This window comes from Aythya marila, assembly GCF_965140915.1.
Source record: "Aythya marila genome assembly, chromosome: W".
NCBI classification, from domain to species: domain Eukaryota; kingdom Metazoa; phylum Chordata; class Aves; order Anseriformes; family Anatidae; genus Aythya; species Aythya marila.
The window spans coordinates 4,177,847-4,198,996 of NC_139081.1; the positions used below are offsets into that span (position 1 = coordinate 4,177,847).

Genomic DNA, 21,150 nt, shown 5'->3' on the forward strand with positions numbered 1-21,150 from the left:
CAATAGTGCTGTGTAGGTTGGAGTGAAGAATTGGAGCTGTAGGTAAACTTTTGCAGTGCCTTTAAGAGTACAAACACGTTCTGTTTGAAGAAAGGGATTGGAATCAAATGCAAAGAACTTTGAAATGAGGATGGACTTGTGAGCAAAGGCTAATAATCAGATACTGGGAGGTGAAGCATAAAAGACTGTAGTTTACTACATGTGTACAGGTAAAAATTATAATTCTGTGAGTGAAGAGCTTAAAGAGAGAAATTGATAGTTCTGGTGCCATCTGACTTTTCCTTAATAGCCAGATGGCTTAACACCATTCCTTGTTCTTAACAGCCAGATTTTTGTAAACCAAGGTAGAATACTTAATGTTCCTGAATCCAGCTTGGGAGTCAGGTATGCTGGAATTTGTCTCTGACTGCCTCTTTTTCAATTCATTGCAGCTACTTCATCAGTTCCAGTGTCTAAGACAGAGCCTTCTCCCTCACTATCTTCTGCTGGTTCTATGCCTAGCGTGGTGTCCACCACCACTTCGCTTCTGTCTTCAGCATCGCAGCATGCGGCAACGTTGCCCAGCTTGTCTCAGTCCAGTGACTTGGCCAGCAGCTCACTTTCCCAGTTAAGCAGGTATGGTAGGAGTTGTGGTAACCTGTGAAGGGAAAAATGTTCTGGGGAAAGGGCAAATATAAGGGTGGCTGACATTGGGGTTATCAGCTGACAGGGTGCTCTTTTCTGACAGTAACTGGAATTAAGAGATTCAGAAGAGGATGTTTCTGTTTGCAAAGTAGGGCTGCCTCTTTATGTTACAGCAGTGCTGCCCTCAAATTTTCATGGCATATAAACACCTTTGTGTTTCAAGGGGCTCTATGCATGCTGGTAGGAGTTTTAGTTGGAAAACTGTTGGGCAGATACTGAGTGCTGATATTGTATAAACTCACTTTAGGATAGAATAAATCTTGTGGTTAAAAATTAATGAGAACAAAATATACGACATCTTGTTATCTGTCGACCTTCTGTTATGTTGAAGCATCTTGTTAATTGAAACATCCCGTTATCTGTCGACCCTCAGTTAGGCTGAAACTTGAGATAACTTGAGTCAACCTTCTGTTATGTCTTGTTAACTGAGACATCCCGTTATCTGCCGACCATCAGTTAAGCTGAAACTTGAGATAGCTTGAGCCAACTCAGCATTTCTGCAGCTTGGAAAACAACTGATTCATCCTACCTGGCATTCTTTAAGCAAAAGGTGAAAAGTGCATCACGAGGAAGACCTACGGTCTTCCTCCCAAAGACCACTGCCCACGTCCTGAAGACCCCGGCCCACAATTCTTGGGAGGCTTTGCGCAAGCGCAAGGACTGATAAGCTAATTACCATACGAAGCGAGAGTAGGCGGGTTTAGGTATTGAATATGTATAGGCGTTAATAGAATATTCATTGTTTTGCTGTATAAATATGAGATGGTTTGTTACTTTGAACATGCACAATAGGTGGAGAGATCCCCCATGCATCCAGCGCTGCAATAAAGAATATACCACTTAAGGAAATTTCGGCTTCGATCTTTGAATCAGTGCCATGACAAGATGATGCCTGAACTCCAGGCATGTCTGACTTGGTTGTGCTGGTAGCTGTTGTCTGAGTCTCTGCCATAGGTCAGATAATTAATGAATGAAGGCTTCTCACAAGGGAAGGGTGGACAAGGAAATGGTTTAAAACTGTATGCTGGACTCAATCATTTATTTTATTGCTGCCTGAATTGGTGTCATCCTATTTCCTCCAGATGGGGAATTGGTTTTAAAGGCTTGAAGGAAAATTAATCTGTTGAAACTGATAATAGTCTGACCCAGCACCTTGAAGAGCTTGTGAAAGAAGTCTTTGCCCTTAAAATAGGTCATATGATTCAGTCAAGAGCTTTGTTAAAAAACACTGCTCTATTTTCTTGTAGCTATTTCTATGGAGAATATTAAAATACATGTTGTTATTAGGATCTCTTTTGCTTCTGATTCACATTATGAGCTTTTTAAACACCAAATCATAAGTGCTTTGTATGTCTGTTTGGCTTTGTTCAGTATTAATTTGTTTATTTTGCTTATTTATATTGTACTTTTTTGTGTTCTTGACCTTGAATGTAAGGTAGAACTTTTAAGTGTAAATGTTTGCGAACCAGTTTGTTGCTTTTCAAGGAGACATTTAAAGAGCTTTGGATTGCAAATGAATGTTGGTGCTGCTGTTACTACCTCAAACTCACAGGCCTGGTCAGGTAGGGAAAAAAGTGGTGCTAATGCAGAGCTGCTTTCTAAAATGAAGTTATCTCAAATGTTTTTCATCAGTAACTTCCTTATTCTCAAATTTTACAGTATGTATAAAACTGAACTGATTGTTCTGATTCATCTTTTGAATAAGGAAAAGGCTTTTAGGGGTTGTAGTGGTTTGAACAAGCATTGATTAAATTAACTAATTCTGTAGTAGTATGCCTAATTTTCCTGCTTTCACAGGTGCTATTTGTTTGCTTTTTTATTTTGAGCCTTGCCTTTTGAAGAGAGTATCGAGGCTGTTGGCAGAGTTATGGAGCACATACCTTAACAGATCTAGTTAGCTGAACTAAAGAAATGCAGTTAAAACATGAGAAATGTTGTGAAATGTTGTGAAACCAAAGCACTGCCTCACCTAGTACCTGTCCCCTGTGATATCCAGCAGCAGTTGCTCAGGGAAAGACTAATTAACAAACCATGTGTTATGTGAAACTTTCTGGTATGTTCTGGTTTTGGAATTTACATGACTTGGAAGTATTGCTGTATAATTGCTAAAACTACTATTGTTTTTTTTCTAAAAATATAGTAAACTGATAATTAGAAATGATTGGTGTTTATCATGTTTCTTGTTATTAATAGTTCTCTTATTTTTTTATTAAACAGTAGGTAGATATTAAAGAAAATTTACCTGTAGGGGTGTGTGTGTGCATATACATACAGTGTGTGTATATAGTTTTTTCTAGGAAAAATTCATTGTTAATTCTTTGCAATTTCTTTCTAGCTCCCTTTCCAATCATCAGAGCAGCCTCTCCCTTGTCTCAGTGTTGTCTTCAAGCACATCACATGCAGTAAGTCCTGTTTGCGTTTCAACAGATGTTTGGCATATATAGTCAGTGTTAACCCGAGGATGAAGACCCTCTCTTAAAGTTCATTGTGTCCCAGTACACCAAGAACTGAGACAAGAGGCTTGTCTTGGGAGAAGGACTGCTAGCCCTCTAGTGACAAAAAGATTGTCATTACTACTTGTGATTTGTACTAGATCAAGAATTAAATATTAGAGACTGGCCAGTCATACAGCTTCAGAGAAAATTTTTACCCAGGAAGGGGAGATGGAGTGAAGAGAATTTCTTGCAGCAACTGTATTAAAAATAATATTTAGAAGTGGCTGTCTGAAACTGCTTCAAAAGGTGGAATGTTAGCAATCTACACTGGAGAGGTTAGCAGGCAAAGTGTGGTGTGATGGAATGATATATATCATGACAAATGCTTCATGACAGATGATACTGGAGTTTACCATGTGATGATGTTGTCATGTGAGTAATTCATTAGAGTGAGGCAAATGGTATCGAATACAGTACTGTAGGTGAGATTACACAAATGGAAGTCAGACACTGCTTTATTATGTGATAGTGTACTTCTGTACAATCCCAGTTAGGGTGTGCTGATAGGCTTTTGCTCTTCTTTTATTTGTGTATTTAGTTTGTAATGCTTCATCCTGACTGAATGTGTAACTTGAAAATTCACATTTAGGCAAATGTCCTTCTTCCCTGTTGTGGGAGCTGTTTTAGCTTCTGTGTGTCGATGACACTGTTTTGCAAGTGTCATCAGCTTTTACAGTTAAAGCACTGTATTTTGCTGGATTCAAACCAGGAACTCTGTTATACTTGCGTTCCTGTAATATATCTGGTCTGCGGTTGCTTACCACATTGATTTTGTTGTGGGGCGTTGCAGTTTTAATGTTTTAAATTCCGCAAAGTGCATCGAGGAAATGACAATAGCAGTGTCCTGTATTCTGAAAAAAATACTGTCTTTTGGAAGAATATAGACATTTATTTTATATAATAAGTACTAGCTGAAATGAGTAAACAGTCAAATGGCAAGAAAGAATGCAATGGAGGGATGTTTGAGTTTTTGTGATACAATTCTGTGATGATATAGCTGCCTAATTTAAACTTTAATAATTTTCTTTGAATACTTGAAAATCACAAGCATGCGACTTAGTTGCTTGCTTGGTACATAAGTAATGCATTTACTATTAAACATTCTCTTGCATGTGCTGCTGTTACTTATAAGATTGTCTTTTTTCCACAGCGTCTTCCACTGTGGTTTTGCTCTGTGATCCTCAATCTTTTTGTCTCCTTTCTAGCACACTAGTGTTGAGAACACAACTTCGCTCCAGCCCTCAACAACCTTTTCAACTGCTTCAACCTCAGCCACTAGTAGCACCACCTCTTCGGTTGTCAGCATGGCAAGCAGTATGAACACTACAAACAGCCTTGGCCTGAGCGTTACCAGTGTGTCTATACCAGCTGCTACCACGCGGGCAGCTCCCTTAGTGTCTTCAGGTTTGCAATATTAACAGATCACATGGATAGACAGAGGACTCCAGTCTGCAGGGCTGTCAGTTGAGCATCTCACCAGCAATAACTACGCTAAGAAATCCACACTCTTGAATAGCATTTTCAGTATGCTTTATTTGCTGGCTTATAAAATGAAGCTGCCTGATTTTGTGTATTTGAAGTATTTGTTAGGGTGTGATGTGTGGCATTTATATAGCACGTTCTATCCCTAAAGAGCTTTATAAATAGACACCAGAGCAGTTCTCACTTCAAGTTTTGGACTAGAAGACTTGCACAGTTTATATTCCAGGTTGTGATCAGCTCTTGACCGTCAGTTTACATTAGCTTTCCTTTCAGTCTTCTTTGCGACTTGAATTCATTTGGCAGTATCAAAGTACACTGCAGTGTCCTCATTATCATGTGTCATATCCCTACTGCCACATCTGCAGAGAGGAAAAAAGCTGTCTGATGTGTGGGTTATTCCACAGCAATAATCACTTCTTCCAAAGCATCCACTGACAGAAGGTGGGAAGGCTTCTTCTACTGAAGTGGAAGCAATGCTAAATTTCTTTGCTCTTCTAATCAACATAACCTGCTAAAAGGAAATTCTGTGGAGGGAAGTGAATGATGTAAATATTAAGATCAAACTTAAATACACAAGAATTTCTCATTTCCTATTCCCACTCTTTGTAAATGAAGCGTCTAACTAGCCAAAGTGCCTTTTTACCCTTCTGCTTACTAGCTCTGCTTCATAGAGGCACCTGAGACTGTCTCAATCTTCTTTATTTTCCCAAATGCAATAAGTAACCCACAAAAAGTTTACTAGCGATATTTAGTGCTTTCTGGTCCCTTGCTGGCAGCAAGGGGAAATGTGTTGACAGGGCAGAAAATGAAAGAAAATAATTTGCTCTCAGATCAAGAACAATGCCTACGTTTTACCTTCAGGAGGGGACCAAGGAAAGGAGAGAAGTTCCTGTAATCCGCTCAGAGTAAATGACAAAATTGGGATGTTTTCTGCAGAGGCTATTTTGAATTTAAAGTAGTCTGTGCTTTCCCTTCCTTTAGGTATGGTTCAACTTTTCAGGCTATTTTGAGCATTTTCATCAATTAGCACTAAATTTTACTGTTCTTTAAAAGCTACGATAGTGCAGCTGCCAGGGCTCGTGAGCTATGTTGTCTTGGTGCTGAAGCCTTTTCTAAAGGCTTGTTAAAGTGTCTGCATTTTGGTTCTACAGGCAAAGCTCCCCCAAATCTGCCCCAAGGTGTACCGCCCTTGTTGCATAACCAGTATATTGTGGGACCTGGAGGACTTCTGCCTGCCTACCCAGTAAGCAATTTAATTGTACCTGTCCTTGTTTACTTAAACCTTGGTGCAAGTGGGCCCTCCAGACCTCTTGCTGTCTATGCCAAGGCATTTGTTTTGTCATGTATTGCACCTGGAATTCTTCTTCCAAATGCCAAAGAAATATGCAATATATTCAGTGGGAGTTTACTGTTCATAGAAAATTTCAAAATTGGTGTGGCTGCTGTCAAAGCTGAGCATGTGTTCTGCTGTGGTTTTTGGTGGTATAAGGTTTTAGGCCTTTTCATTAAATTTAGACTTATTCAGGTTTGTGTTACTGGAATAGACTTACCATAGTAATGGTCGAACTGTGCGATGTGTCCTGTCTGTCATAGTTTGAAAGGCTGCACAAAGATTTTTGATGTCTGACCAAGATCAACATCTCATTATCTAATTTTTGAATCAGAAACTAACTGCTTTACTTATCGCATTGAATGTGAGGGGTGAGCTCGATAAAGACATTCATTATGTCTTTGTCATATTCTCTGAAAGAATAATTGCAGAAAAGACTTGTTTTTATTCCCAAATCTGAATGCCCAGTAGATCTTTATTAATTCATGAATGATGCATCTGTAAAAACAGTATTGAAGACTGAACAGGCAGACTCTCCTCAGAGGACTACTGTCACCTGAAAACAATATTAGAGTGACAAGCCATTTTAAGCTCTACTAGCCTTACAATTTTACAGTGCTTCGTGATTACACAATACAGCATAGAGCCATACACCTTTAACAAAGACTTGTCCTAGATCAAACTGTGTTTAAAGCCCCAAATTTGTCAGCATCAGAGAAAAGTGTTATAATGATGTTGTATTTTTATCTGTCTTCAAGCAGATTTATGGTTATGATGATCTACAGATGCTTCAATCCAGGCTGCCAATGGTAAGTAAATAGCTTGGTTTATTTCATTTTAAGCATTATCTTCAGTATTGATCCTCTGTCCAACACAAATTGCTTTGCTCAGTGGTGATTAAGAGCTTATCCTTATGTTCTGGTTTTTTAATATCCACAGTTTCTTTAGGTGATATAAATGGGTATAGAGCGATTGTTACATTTGTCCATCTGCAAACTCCATCTTTTCAAAGTCTTTTCAAAGCTAGTTGAAATCTGAGCATGAGCTTCTCTCTTAGCAAGGGGTGGGCTTGAACAACAAGACATAGTACACAAATTGACAGCCACTGGGTGCACTAACAGGTTGCTGAAGCTATTAAAGCTGGAGTTCTTTGCATGCATCGTGGTAACAAATGCATCGGCAGGTAAGCTGCAGGAGAGGAAGTACACAATTTTCTTTCTTAAATGAATCCAGAATATAAATGATGTATTGGAGAAACTTGAATCACGGGTAGTTAGATTCACAGGGAACCTCAGCCTAGAATGCAGAAAGGTGAGAAGTTGTTTCCCCCCACCCCAAAACTGGGGTAAGGAACTCAGAAAGGCTGGTAGTATGTAACTGAGAAAAGTCAAAGGATTGATTAATGCACTGTATCCATAAAGGCAAAACTGGAGCAATGAGTGAGCAGTGATCTGGAAGGAGGTATTACTGGATGAAGATTGTAATTAAGCAAGTTAGTACCGAGTCTTCCATGTGGAATCTGGGGGTTAGCTAAATGGAGTACAGGGATGTCCCAGACAAAACCCTGTCTGTCTGCTCATCATCAAAATCAAAGGAAGAGTAGGCCACAAGTGATAATGCGGTTAAGATTTGGAAACATTCTATGCAAACAGAAACCACTTGAGAAAAATGGTGTTTCAGAAGAACCAGTCTGACAGATAACTGAATTAGTTAGAAAAAAAAATGTGGACAATATCTGATAATTAATACTAAATTGGGGGGAAAAAAAAGTATTGCCAGAAGAAATTAAAAGTGAGACCCAAAATAAAGTATCAGGTAATGAAAAAAGGTAGAATATTTCCTGTAATGGGAAAATCAAGGCCATGGAAAAAGTACTTAGCTTCAGAAGAGGCTTCATACCTGTCAGACAATTGGAGTGGAAAACTGACATGTCTGTTATTTGGAAGTTGTTCAAGTATTCAGCAGACCTTAAATTTAGGTCCAATATAAATAGCACACAATGATTTGGAAATAAGTGATGAAGGTTTCTGGAAAATCTTTTGTATGAGGATGTCTTACTTTCTAGTGAAAGTTTTTTGAAACCCAGGAAAGTTGCAGTGAGAGCAGATAAAGTCACATTGAGATAAAAGGAAAGACCTGGCAGCTTGATATCAGTTCTGGAAAAAAAATATAGGATGGCTACAAAAATATAGCAGATATGTTGTACAAATTGAGGTGAAGCTATTCAAAACAAGTAAGAAATACTATAATGAATTAGGGAAATGACAATATTGGTATTAAAATAAGAACATGCTTGGATCAAAAAAAAAAAAAGAAAACTATGACAGGTCTACTGCAAGGAGGAGTGTTAGGAGTAGGTTCATGGTTCTACACCAGATGTACTTCCCACAGAACAGACTGTGATGACATGTCTGTGATAATGCGAGTTCATTAATGACAAGGCAATGAAACTGGAAACATGGGAAGGCTCTCCAGGAAGCGTAGGTGGAAGAAATGAGGCAAGGGAGTGAGTGTATGAGCTGTAGCCTGGGCTCAGTGCAGAAGAGCAAGAAGTGCAGGATTTGCTGGGCTGATGTCAGGGTGTGTGCCTGGGGCTGCTGTCACACAAAACATGTGCTGTCCAAGCCTGTGTCTTGGCCCACGGCTGTTGGTTGGGGGGAGTGTGTTTGGGATCTCCTGCCTCATCCCTACTCTTCCATGGGTGTTGTTTGAAGGTTCTTGCTGGAAAGATGGTGTAGTTGGGTTTTCCCCTGTTATTCCCATAAAAGCAGAGGATGCTGGAGTGGGGATCTGGTGCTGTAGGTTTTGGTTTGTGAAGAGAGGAAAAGGAGTTAGATAAATAAAGTAGCAGAGAAGAGCGGTTGCTGGATATGATGCAACATCTCTGAAGTGATTTTTATGAAGGTTCAGGCGGCTGATTCTTAAGTGTGTGCATTCAGTAAGGGACGGTGTCCATGTCAGCTTGGACATTTGGGGGTTACCCCTGCATTTAGCTGACAAGGAATGGGGTACCAATGGTGTCATGGGGACAGGAGAATGTCAGTGAGGCTGCTTTTGTTTCAGGGCAGCACTGGAATTAGTTCAAAGCAGCTGTCCGCAGCTGCCAGTGTGGGCTTGGTGGGGGAGAAAATAAGGCTTGTGCTGGGGATCTGTGTGTGGGGCTGTGAATGCACACCTGCCTGTAACCATTCCCTGCTGTGCCTGTTAAACATGTGACTTACATAAAAATATTTTAGGAATACTATTATTTTTGCTGTTATCTGTTCACTTTTGTTTCTAAAAAAAAAAGTTGTTGTGTGTGAGAAACATCTCAAATAATTTTCTTCAGACAGGACCTTCTGTGAAGCTATTTTTATTCGCGATTGCAATGGTGGGTGTCCTGCCAATTAGGAGTGCTTTTAGTAAACAAATCATAACCTTTTATTCCCTATTACCCGACACCTGATCACCTCCCCTGTTTCCTCATTGGCTGAGTACTACAGGTTCACAAGCTACTCTTTTTTTTTTTTTTTTTTTTTTTTTACTGTTCTCACACTGCTCATCCTGTTTTTCTCAAGCTTCTTCCTTATTTTGGAACAGTGAGGCCTTCTACTGTCCACTTATCTACTTAGCATTTCTCCTTGTTATGACTACACAACTACCTTGGAATACAGAAAATTAGTTCTCTACTGCAAAAACACAACTTTGTTTCTCACAAATAGATTAATACACAATGGAGTTGTAGGTTCTTGGGCAGTTCTGCACAGGGGTTCAGCAAGTTGACAAGAAATGGGAAGTTCAGACTTAAAGGAATGGAGTTAAGTCCATCCTGGCAGGTCTACAAGGGTTGCATGCATGTAAAGGCAGTATCTGAAGTCAAGATAGTACAAATTATTTGTGTATGGCCTTTGCCATACACAAATGTGGTGGGTGACCTGCAGGTGACCTTTTTTGCCATACACAAAAAAGGTGGGTGACCTGCAGGTCTGAGCGGTGCAGCAAGCAGCACGGGGACATGGTGTGCAGGAAGGTCCTGTGCCACATCTCCAGCATGTCCAGCTGAACGCTGAGTGAGGGTGGCATGTCTTTTCCTTTGGTGCTGCCTGAGTGTGGAGCACCTGTGGAGGCCCTGGGGATATGAGCATTTGGGAGTGATCCCAGCACGCTGGAGCAGCCTTTTGTTCCCCGCTGCCTTATACCAGCTCTGGCTGCCATGAGGGACGGAAGGGAAGGGGAGATGGCCCTGTGTTTGTGTCCCTGTGTGGAGCTCGATGCGGTGGTTGTGTGTGGAGGTGGGCTGCCCCCGCAGGAGGTTCTGTGCTGGTGAGACAAGAGCCACTGTCAAAGTTTCTACAAAAGGTGAGGTTTATTTGTTTGCAATAAATAGATAAATAGGAGGAGTGTGGGAGGAATGTGTGTGGCTCCTCTTAGAGCATGGCATGGGTGAGGCAGTGGATGTGCTGGAAGCAGGCATGAGCCTCGAGGCGGATGTGGTCCCCATGCGCAGGGGCTGTAGGTGTGGTTCTGGAGGTGGTGCTGGAGCTGGTTGAGGAGGTTGTGGTGTGCGGTGTGGAGCCAGTGCGCGGGGGTGCTGGGGCTGCTTAGGATGTCAAAGAGTTGTTGGAGGAGGTGGAGGGCAGTGTGTGCGGCTTGCTGTGTGTTGTTGGTGTCCAGGAGGGTGTCTGGGAAGGAGCAAGGTGTGTGTTGTTATGGGCAGGGCTGTGTGGGGCTGGAAGCCATGTTCCGGAGGAGCTGGAGGCTGTCCCAGGGGAAGGTGCTGTCGTGGAGGCACAGGGGACTGCAGGAGAAGGTGTTGGCAGGAGGCATGAGGGAGGAGCGGGAGCACCAGGGTGCCGTAGATGCCTGTTGGTGGTAGGGCTGTGGGCCCAGGCATGGTGGGGCTTGAGTTGTTCTGGGCAGGAGCCTGTTGGAGCTGGGTGGTGGTGCGGGTGGTAGCAATGCTCAGGGTGCTGCCATGTGTTGGGCTTTATGCGGTGCAGCATCTTTCCCTTCATCATCATCCAGAGAGAATTCCCCTATTTCCATTCGTTTTTGCTTTCTGTTTGCCTTTTTCCTTCAATCTTCTGTGGAGCCAGGCGAGGTGTGCCCACATGCTGCAGGCAGGGGCAGCATGCATTTTTCCCAGCACTGCTGTTGGGGTGCTGGGGTGTCCCAGTTGCGGGTCAGGCTGGTTGCAGGCCAATGTGGCTGGGTGGGGGATGTGAAATCGCTGTGGCAAGGGGCGGTTGGGGCAGCTGTGCTGCAGAAGTGTTTTAGGGTTTCCCTTTTGTTGCTTTCGTGGACTGTTTTGCTTGAGTTTTATTTTCAGGTTTCCTTGCCTACCCAAATCAATTTTTCTTATATAATGCTCTGATACTCTTTGTGTTTCTGTTTATGTATGTTTCCCTTTATTTACTTTTTGTTGTTTACATTTGATGAGTTGATAAGACAGAATTACCTGGGAAGGAAAGGATGATGAAATATGGTGTGGTTTCAAGTTACACGAAGTCCCTGCAATCCTAAATCTTTGCCAGGTTATTTCATGTTCAGTGATGGAGGAGGAGGATGTGTATGAAACAGGGCAGCGAGATGCAGAATTGCAGCAAGGTAGAAGGTCCAATTAAATCAGAGAAAGCATTTGAGGTGTCAGGGAATTTGCAGAGATGAGCGTGGAGGAGGATACTTTTCTGGTGTTGGAGAATGTGTAAATGGGGAGAGGAGTGGTGAGGGCATTAACTAGCTCTGGATGGTGAGGAGTAAGTGAACATCAGGAGGAAAACTGCTTGGTGGAGTACCAGCCTCCCAGGTGGAGCTCACCCAGAGAGGGAAGGGCAACTTCTTCACCCCAACTGAAAATGAAATGTTGCTTTGTTTTTGCTGGAGTGCTCTGTTATCTCAGAGTGCAAGCTTGCCAGGGTGAGGACTGTCTTTCTGTAGAGGACCTAGAATATGATCCAAAGCAGTGGTCTCCACCTCTTTTGATCATGCACCCCTATCACTTTGGGGAGGGGGTAAGGGGTTGAGCACCCAGCCCCTTATTTTTTTTATTTCATGTTATTAATGGTATCCAAAAAAAAAATCTTCATATACCCCAGTAGATTGTCTTGGGCACCCCACTTTGCAGTCCACTGATCTACAGTCTTCTGTGACGTAATTTAAATAATCTTTTCTGTTATCAGCTAGCAACTTTTTGCTCCAATTTTCTTTCAAGTTTGTTCTTTTTCTAGTTGTTTTTTTTGTTTGTTTGTTTTTTTTACTTTTAGAGAACAGGGCATTGTATAAGACCTTTAGACTACATCCCCGTTATTTTTATGGTCCTGGCCTGACTTCAAGTCTTTGGCACCCTGCAGGGTCTGTTCTTCCAGGTGTGGTCTTACTGGAAGATGACAGCTCTAAGCTGAGGGTTGGGAGAGAAGAGCTTTTAGTCATTGCCTTTGAGCAGAGGTGGATGCTCAGCAAGAAGTGACCTTCCTCTCTGCCCTTAGATGTATCAGCAGGCTAAGCAGAAGCTGCCATTAAGAGATACAGTGACTGCAGACGATATTAAGTGTCCATAGAGTAGGTTTAGTGTGAAATTGAGGATCCTGGTAAATCTTTAGTTCTGTTTTAAGCTTGGGCAGAAACTGACCTTATAGCTTCCCTTATTCCGTGCTTTTAAAATTCTTATTTTTATAAAGCAGGGTGTGTAAGAGCTACTCAGCTCTGTTATGGTTTCAACTATTAATAAATGATGTCACCTTTGTTTAAGGATTACTATGGAATTACATTCCCTGCTCCTGCAACCTTGACAGGCAGAGATGGGAGCCTTGCTAACAACCCATACTCAGGTGAGTGCTATTTAAAGACAAGGACAATAAGTGACATGTGTTGGTTTCTAAATGCAGGTCATCCTGCTGTTGCTGACGAAGCAGTCATTTTTCCCTTCTGTAGGCAATTTAAATCCACCAATCTGAAAATAAGTAAATAAAAACAAGCTTCTCCCTCTCAATTTTGACATGGATTTTTATTCATGGTTTTAATTGGGAATTCATACATGACCTCTTCTGGGATAAAGTTGGATAGTCTTTGAGAGCAAGTGCAAAATTTTTAAAAACGTAAATGCCAGTGTCATCTAGTGCCTTTCCCAAGCACATACAGGTGCTTGGAAGATACCTGATAGTTTATTTGGTCTTTTCCTTGAAATTCAGCTGGCTGGCTTTCCTTTTTTTGGCACTGGAATAGACCCTTTTAGAACCCTTTCAGCTGCAACCTGTGCTTGGTTATTGCTATTTTAGCACTTGTATGTTGCCACCAGGAGCTGCCTCTAGCAGGTTCTCCCCTGCCCTCCTCAAATCTAATGGACTTCGCTCCCAAAAGCATGTGGTCTAAGAAGCTCTTCCTCATTCTTGTTCTTCAGTTATCAATGTGCAAAGATGATATTAATGCTGTACAGCATATTCAGCAAGAGCTTTTCTTCCACTGCCATCTGATTACAGCTTAAAACTGTAGCCATAGGTATTATGATTCCTATAACGCAGTTATTGAATGTTGTCACTCTTCTTGGCAACCAACAAAGAGGAGTACTGGTCAGGAATGAGATATGATGTGTCATCTTGTTTAAAAAAAAACAAACAGCAACATATGAACATGCTGCTCTGTAGGCTGTCAGAAAAATGCAAGTGTTTTGGAGTTTTCTGCTTCGTAGTCACTTCTCTTGGGAGTTGATTTTGGGTTAATAACCAATTTCCCTTCCTACTTCTTCAATAAGGTGGTCCACGATGCAAGCCTTGCTTTCCTGGCCTTCAGCTACTGTCTCCAGAACTTTGGTGGTGTGAGGAACCGGACATCTAACTAGTCATGCTTCATAAATGAACATTGACAAAAACATGCCCAACACTGCCTGTAAATCTTAACTTGCTCTCAGCCCATGAAGCTTGGCTAATCAGTTTAACCTCCAGGAGAGTCATGTTTTAACCCAACAACCATTTGCACTTTGGCTATTTACCATAGTTCTGCTTTTAGCATATTTTATTGCAATGATCTGATAGTAATGAATCTCCTTGGTGTGCATGAGATGGGTAAGTATCCGTGTCTCCATTCTATCAATGGATTAGCCATGGCACAGAGCTCTGTGCCACAAACAGGCCATGTCCCTGTGGCCATCAGGAATAGAGACCGGGAGAGTTCTTCCCATGAAAACCTGCAGCCTTTCAAGTGTATGGTGTGCTCTTTGTTAGTTTGTGTACTCAGAGGATCCTTGTGGAGAAGCTTTCATCCCTTTCTGATCAGTCTTTTCCTTCTCAGGTGACGTAACAAAATTTGGCCGCGGGGATTCTGCCTCCCCTGCTCCAACTACCACGCTAGCCCAGCCGCAGCAGAACCAGACGCAGACTCACCACACGACTCAGCAGCCCTTCCTCAACCCGACCCTGCCACCGGGGTACAGCTACACCGGGCTCCCTTACTACGCTGGGATGCCAGGCATACCCAGCGCATTCCAGTACGGGCCAACCATGTTTGTAAGTGTGTTGGCTTCAACTGTAACCCTTGCTTCGTACTTACCTGGTTTTTCTCTCTCCACCAAAATCTGGCCTACATCTTTCCCATCCTGCAAAGGATCTCTAAAAAAGTTGTGCAAGGATGAGAAAATACCTGCTTGTCCCTTCCACAAGAGGAAACTCGAAAGGCCAGAACTCATAGGCACAGGTTACTGTAAATAGTAGACAGCTGCAGCTCATGGGTTTATAGTGTTCCTGAAAACCCTTAGGAGCTTCTGCAGAGTCAAATGGAGACCTCAAGAAGCTGTAGAGCAGCACTGGTAGTCTCAGGAGGAAGTTATTTGGAAAGAGGTGATGCTCCAGGCCAGAAGGGTAGATAAGTCTATTTTAGAGTACTGTAGGGACTACGTTTTATGAAACAACCTCTGGCAGGAGCTGGTTTTGTTTGATTCTGGAGAGCGCTGTGGTTGCTTGGTTTTGGTTTAAGGCAAAAAACTTGATTTTTGCAGTCAATTTCATTGCACATATGAAATAAAAGGCAGCTTGAGATGTGGTTGCATTGCAATGGGAAGAAAGGCCATGGGAAAGGGCAGCTCTAGCAGAAAACATGTGGCTTGCACAGAGCTGCTCCAGCAGTGAGTGCCACCTCCCCTGTGATTCCAGTGCTCCTGGCTCCAATTTATTTCCCATGTGAGCTGGAGGTGCCTTCCCCACTAGATGGCAGAGGGAGCTTGCTTTTTGTGCGCTGCTCCCCAGCTAACAGCAGCTTTTGTTATCCTTCCTCCTTTGTCCAGGTACCTCCGGCATCTGCTAAGCAGCATGGAGTCAATCTGAACACCGCGTCCACTCCTTTCCAGCAGGCAAGTGGCTACGGGCAGCACGGCTATGGAGCAGGTACGCTCGTCACTGCGCTTTTCACTGGAGCGTCTGCAGAGCTGCTTGCACCCTGTAACACCTTGTCTTGTACACACTGGCAGGCTATGATGACTTAACGCAGGGAACGGCAGCTGGAGATTTCGGCAAAGGAGGCTACAGTGGGTCATCTCAAGCACAAAACAAATCTGCTGGCACTGGACCTGGGAAAGGTAACACATGAGACTTGAGGTTACTCCTGAGTGGGATTCAGCAGGGCAAACTCCCAGCATTGCCAGTGCTGTGCAGTCAACACAGAAGCCAGCTGTAAACAGGGTCGACATCCAAGCTGTTTCTCCATCTCCCGTATTACAAAATGCATTTTTTTAATGGTCCAAGTGTTCCCTCTAAACCTAACGGCTGAACATCGCATAAGGGTTTGTGTGGCTGATGCGCAGTTTTGTCCTCAATTACACATGGGAGAAATAGTGAGCTGTTTTCCCTGTCAGAGTTGGCTTTGGTGAAGAGTAAATGGTCTCGAAGTAGTGGGATGCTACTGCCAAAATGGTCCTCTGCCAAACACTGACTGGATTTTGAGCCTGGTAGATTCCTGAGATAGCCGTACATTCAGAGCAAGCCAGACAGTTCACGTATCTTGGGGCTGTTTCAGCTGCTGTCCCCATGCTCTGTAACTCATTGCATTATTTCATGCCTACAGGTCCTCTGTGACCATAAAGGCTAAGGAATGTACATGGCTCATGTGAAAGCTTTATTCTGCACGTGCTGGTTAGACCTGAGAAATGTATACCAAACTGCTTAGCACTAACTAGTTCATCCTTGGGCTTAAGCAAATACCAAGCACTTGTTGTGCGTTTGAAACACCCCCTGGACTAGTCAGTACATCAATCTTCAAGCAGGAGCTGATCGTGCTCTCCTCTGTGGCCTGCAAAAAGGAGAGATCTCCTAGGAAGGGTAAAATCTCCTAGGAAGGGTACAGCCTTAGAGTAGTGCAAACCCACCAAGTCCAGGCGTCTGATTCAGTGGCCACAGGAACCACTGCTTGTAATCCGATCCAAGTGATCGGATCCTGTCCTTGTAAACCTACAAATGAGTGGCCAATTTGAGAGTCCCCTTGCTGGTAAGTGGCTGTTCCTGAGCCATTTGTGGCACTAGCTGATCCAGGTGGAAGCCAGCCTGAGCCAGTGATGCTAATTCTGTAGGGGTGGAGGAGCAGGGCAGGCCTCATCCTTCTGCATGATGCGAAAGGACAAGGGCATAAGCATGTATCAGCTGCTGAGGCTCATTGCTCAGCACACTACTGGAAAGCTCTTGAATGCTGTGATAGAGCCAAATGCATCCCTAATCCTGGGGGAAAGCTGGCTTTCTGCAAGCTAAAAGTGTTCACTGGGCAGCAGCTGGCTACGCTGAAGTGCATTTGAATCCCAGCCGTAATCTGTGTGCAGTGGACATGGGTGATTTGTCCCCAGCTGGTTGCCTGCTCTGCAGCAGGGAGCTGAGCTCCTGCTCCTGGCCGGAGTGCTGTTAGTCTGAGAGCACCAAGCAGGAGGGCATGTGAGGCAGTGGTTTCAGGTGCCCCCACTGAGGTACCAGGAGCAAAGCACACATAGGGTGCTGCTTGGCTTTCTTGTTTTCAGTGCCTTTTTGTTTTCCAGGTGTTTCTGTGACCTCAAGTAACACAGGTGTGCCTGATATCAGTGGCTCAGTCTATAACAAGACTCAGGTGAGGAACACTGGACCCTCTACCCTGGTGGCTCCCTGATTATGGGTGGTTTGGTGGGACTGTGCCAGAGCCCTGGCAGCTGGGGACAGTTCCCAGGCAGCTTGGGCTTGGGGTCAGCAGGCTTTGGCATTTATTATGCTGGCTCTGCTAGCTGGAGAGGAGTCTTGCTTTCTGTCCTGCTGCCTCTGCCATGTCCACTCCTGGCCAAAGCTGCTGGCACAGACGCAGAGCTCCCTGCACTGTCACATGCTGTCTCACTCATGCTGTGGGTGCAAATAAACATAATCAAAATTGCCTCTAAAGCAGACGAGTGAAGAGGATGTTAGCTTTTTTCAGAGACATGAGCCAGCAGTGCCCACCCCTGTACCTGAGGGTCTCTCCCATGGGTGCCAGCACCACTCTGCTCCACCTTTGGCTCTTGCTCTGCATACAGGTTCCCAGGGAGAGCAGAAAGTGCTCGATGAGCTGTGCAGTGGAGTTACAGCCAGCTCCTTTCCCCATCCTTGCACCCTCTGTCAGGGCAGTCAGACCCAGTGTGCATCAGTCTGTGCTTCGTGCCCAGGAGTAGGACAGCAGATCTTGGATATGTGTGTAGTGTTAGGGGCAGAGCTTTGGTTGGGGGAGCCAAACCTTAGTGCAATTTCTTCCTGCATTTTTGTTGGGATGCCTTGAGTAGGTCAAATAATTCAGCCTGAGCCCCTGAGAGGTCTGATAGACTGATTTCAGGCAGCTGCTGCCACCCTATGTCCCACTAAGCAAAAAGAGGTCGGGGGAAAAAAAAGGAACACAGTAGCCATGGAAATAAAATTAAGTTTTGGGCATCAGTGCAGAAATACAGGTGAGGAGTTGAACTCAATCTGAAGTGCCCACAGGTATTTGGCCTGACTTGGCTTGCTCACAGGGTTGATGAGAGGTGCAGGGATCTGTGTTCAGGCCACTCTTGTTCTTGTTTGGTCACTGTGGGGCTGTTCCTGCCGGTCTCTGATGCTGTCCCCGTTGCCTCCTGTGCAGACGTTTGACAAGCAGGGATTCCACGCTGGCACACCGCCTCCTTTCAGCCTGCCCTCTGCTCTCGGATCTACTGGGCCCTTGAACCCTGGTGCTGCCCCAGGTTATGCTCCAGCCCCTTTTCTCCACATCGTGCCTGCACATCAGCAGCCTCATTCCCAGATGCTGCATCACCATCTTCAACAAGATGGGCAGGTGAGTCAGCCCCTGCAGCTTTTGCAAAGCGCATATTGCTCCCACTTACCTCCCAGTGTGGGATTTTGGTTTTGTTTTGCTTTGCTTGCTGGGAATGTGGCCTGGCAGGGTTGCAGGCTAGCAGACTAGATGCTGTTTACTAGCCTGGGAGGGCTGAAGGCCGAGTCCTGTTTGGAAAAGGCTGTTGCAATGTGGACACAGAGGGGTGCAGGGGGTGGAAGGTTGAGGCAGCTGGTGCAGTTTGTTCCCTGGACACGAGCATTTGCACTGTGACTGGGAAAAACAAACAAACAAAAAACAAAACAAAACAAAAACAAAACAACACAACAACAAAAAAAAAAAACAAGCTTCCCCTTGCGTGTCAGCTCCAGTTTCTGATTTGATTTCACCAACTGGTGCATTTCTTTTCCTCACTGTAAATGTTCCCTGAAAAAAAAGCATTCTGCTTTGGAGTCCAGAAATAGGTAGTAACTGCTCCTTCTGAACACTTGACATCCTGCTGGTGCAGTCTCTGTTCACCTTGAGAATGCTTCTCTGCTTCCCACAGCCCTGCTGTTCTCCTTGTGGCCTCCTGCCTCTGATGCTGATGTCTCCTCCTGTTCTGATTTCTAGGGTGGATCTGGTCAGCGCAACCAGCCCAGCACCATGCAGCAAAAGTCTCAGGCTACCAAAACAGCCTATGGCACTTCTCCATACTGGACAAACTAAAACCAAAACTGGGGAGGGGGGAGAGAATGAAAGGAGAGGAGAGAGGAGGGGAAAAAAAAAAAAAAAAAAAAAGAAGAGAAAAGAAGCTGAAGCCCATTTCTGGAATTATTAGGAGAAGTAACTCCTCAGCCAAATGTCTGTGTGGGGAGAACTGCATCCTCTGTGCGACTCACCCGCTTCCTCTTTGAGTTGCTGTTGTAATATATTTATGTATGTATTTGTAAATGTAATAGAGCCTAAATGTGTTTTTTCTGCATCTTGCAGCCCATTTTATTTTCTTTGTAGGAAAACTAATTATTAATTTCCCATCTGCACCAGGGCATCCTTCCTTTTTTAAGCTCTATGGGCTTTATACCTCTGTCAAAGGCAAACTGCGTCATTTTTATTGGAGCTGGAGCCCATTTATTTAATGCAGTTCTAAATTCAGGCAAATAAGGATGCCTGCCCCCCCCCCCCAAAAAAAACAAAAAAAAAAAAAAAGGAATCAATATGTCCTGTTGGTTTAATTTCTGCCTCCACCCCCAGTATAGCTGTTACTTTAAAGGAAAAAAAAAAAAAAAAAGGGAAAAAAATGTTTTGTGGTCTTTTCCTTTTCTTTAGTCTTCCCCCTGTCCTCCTGCTGTGGAAGATGAACTCATGGGCAGTTTGGTCACTGTGGCCCTGAGCTGCAGCCTCACCTTTTTATTTTCCAATTTTTAAATAAATAATAATGGGGGGAAAAAAAAACAACAACACTTCTGTTTTGGTTTTGTTTCTCAAGCAAGAGACTTCAGATGGCTCAATGTGTCCTGGAACTCCCTTTTGCATCATTAGAGGCAAATATATATATAATATAGTGGTTTAAATAAAAGTATAAGCTGTGTCTCTTACCTCTTTTTTGCCCTGAGCCACCCTGCCCAGGATCACCAGAGCTGACCGATGGAAACCTCACCTGTCCCTTCCCCCTTTTTTAAAAAAAAACAAAGACCAGGGAGGCAGCTCCTGGTCCTCCTTGTCCTGCACCAGTGCAGTGAATGTTTTAGGAGTTTTATTTTGTTTTAGCCCTTCTTCCATCTAATAAAGGTCTGAGCTTATCACTGGTGTTTGTCTGCATTTTCAAAGGCTCTAGGATCAGTTTTGCCTGTTCCTTTCCCCCTGTTCCTGCAGCAACTGGAGCAAAGCTCAGCTGGGGAGGCACTGAATAACAAGGCAAGGGTGAGTGAGTAATCCTCACTGCAGCAGGGAGAGGATGCAGGGCTGGTGCAGGAGCTCCAACCTCTGCTGTCTGCCTATGGTGTCCTTGGTTGTAGTGCTCTCTCCTGGTCCCTGCAGCAGCAGCCACGATGCCTAAGGAGGGGGCACAGCTTTGCCAGGCAGGCAGACCATCTGCTGCATGTGCACACCAAGAGGAAGGTTAGGGCTAGGGGCTCCTGAGGGAGAGCTGCCTCTAGCTTGTCCCTTCAGGGCCTGGCACTGGTTGTGGCAGCAGCGGAGGCAGTAACTGTGAAGCCATCTTTGGCCACTGAGCTTTTTTTGCACTACTGCCCTGTTGATGGTTGAAGACAAGGAAAGAAAATACTTTTAAGGGTGATAACCAGGTTTTCTACCTTAAATCTGCCACACTTTTGCCAGCTGCCCGGTCTGGAAGCACCCCCTTATGTTGTGTTGGAAGCAGTCAGTATGCATACCCAGCCCTTCACATACTTGAAGCAGCATGCCAAGAACTGCACTGGAGGCCTTTTGCCTGCCCCAGGCTTTACAACGGCAGCCCTCTAGCAGCAGGCAGCCTCCCCACTGCCACCTGCTGCAAACATGCTGGGGGGGGGGTTGCAGCTGTGCTCACCCCACTACCTTCCAGCACTGGCCCATGCTTGTCCCCTTTACATTACTGTTTTTCCACAGCCCCGAGGTGCAAAACTTCCATCCTCTAGCTGTATGGGTGGCACTAGTTTTCTTGTATGCTTACCTGTATCTACAGCACTGCATGACAGTAGAAAGCATCACCAAACATCTCAGGAGCTGTTATTCAGAACTTTAAACAACACAGGCAAATAAAACAGCTCCATTACAGTACAGGGATATTTTCATTTTTTATTTTTTATTAGGAGACAGATGTGCAGAAAAGACAAAATATAACTACTGAAGGAGAGGACAACACAAAAAAAAAAAAAAAAACATCAGTTAATTCTTTCTGGTAAATTATAGTGAAGAAAAAAAAGA

General features: G+C 44.0%; 1 protein-coding gene across 3 annotated transcripts in view; it reads left to right on the plus strand.

Annotated features, from left to right (window-relative positions):
- Positions 1 to 19,064, plus strand: part of LOC309889449 (ubiquitin-associated protein 2-like) — a 117,152-nt gene extending 98,088 nt beyond the window's left edge. For 2 of the 3 annotated variants that reach the window (XM_082782302.1, XM_082782301.1), the window contains 12 exons: positions 432 to 615; positions 3,020 to 3,086; positions 4,385 to 4,583; positions 5,813 to 5,904; positions 6,753 to 6,800; positions 12,719 to 12,797; positions 14,254 to 14,468; positions 15,242 to 15,341; positions 15,425 to 15,532; positions 16,973 to 17,040; positions 18,052 to 18,243; positions 18,856 to 19,064. In XM_082782302.1, coding sequence (XP_082638428.1) covers positions 432 to 615; positions 3,020 to 3,086; positions 4,385 to 4,583; positions 5,813 to 5,904; positions 6,753 to 6,800; positions 12,719 to 12,797; positions 14,254 to 14,468; positions 15,242 to 15,341; positions 15,425 to 15,532; positions 16,973 to 17,040; positions 18,052 to 18,243; positions 18,856 to 18,951 — 1,448 coding nt within the window. In that variant the 3' untranslated portion in view covers positions 18,952 to 19,064. Of the gene's footprint in view, positions 1 to 431; positions 616 to 3,019; positions 3,087 to 4,384; positions 4,584 to 5,812; positions 5,905 to 6,749; positions 6,801 to 12,718; positions 12,798 to 14,253; positions 14,469 to 15,241; positions 15,342 to 15,424; positions 15,533 to 16,972; positions 17,041 to 18,051; positions 18,244 to 18,855 lie in introns of all 3 variants that reach the window. The other variant, XM_082782300.1, reaches the window with a different exon arrangement.
- The last annotated feature ends 2,086 nt before the right edge of the window (positions 19,065 to 21,150 follow it).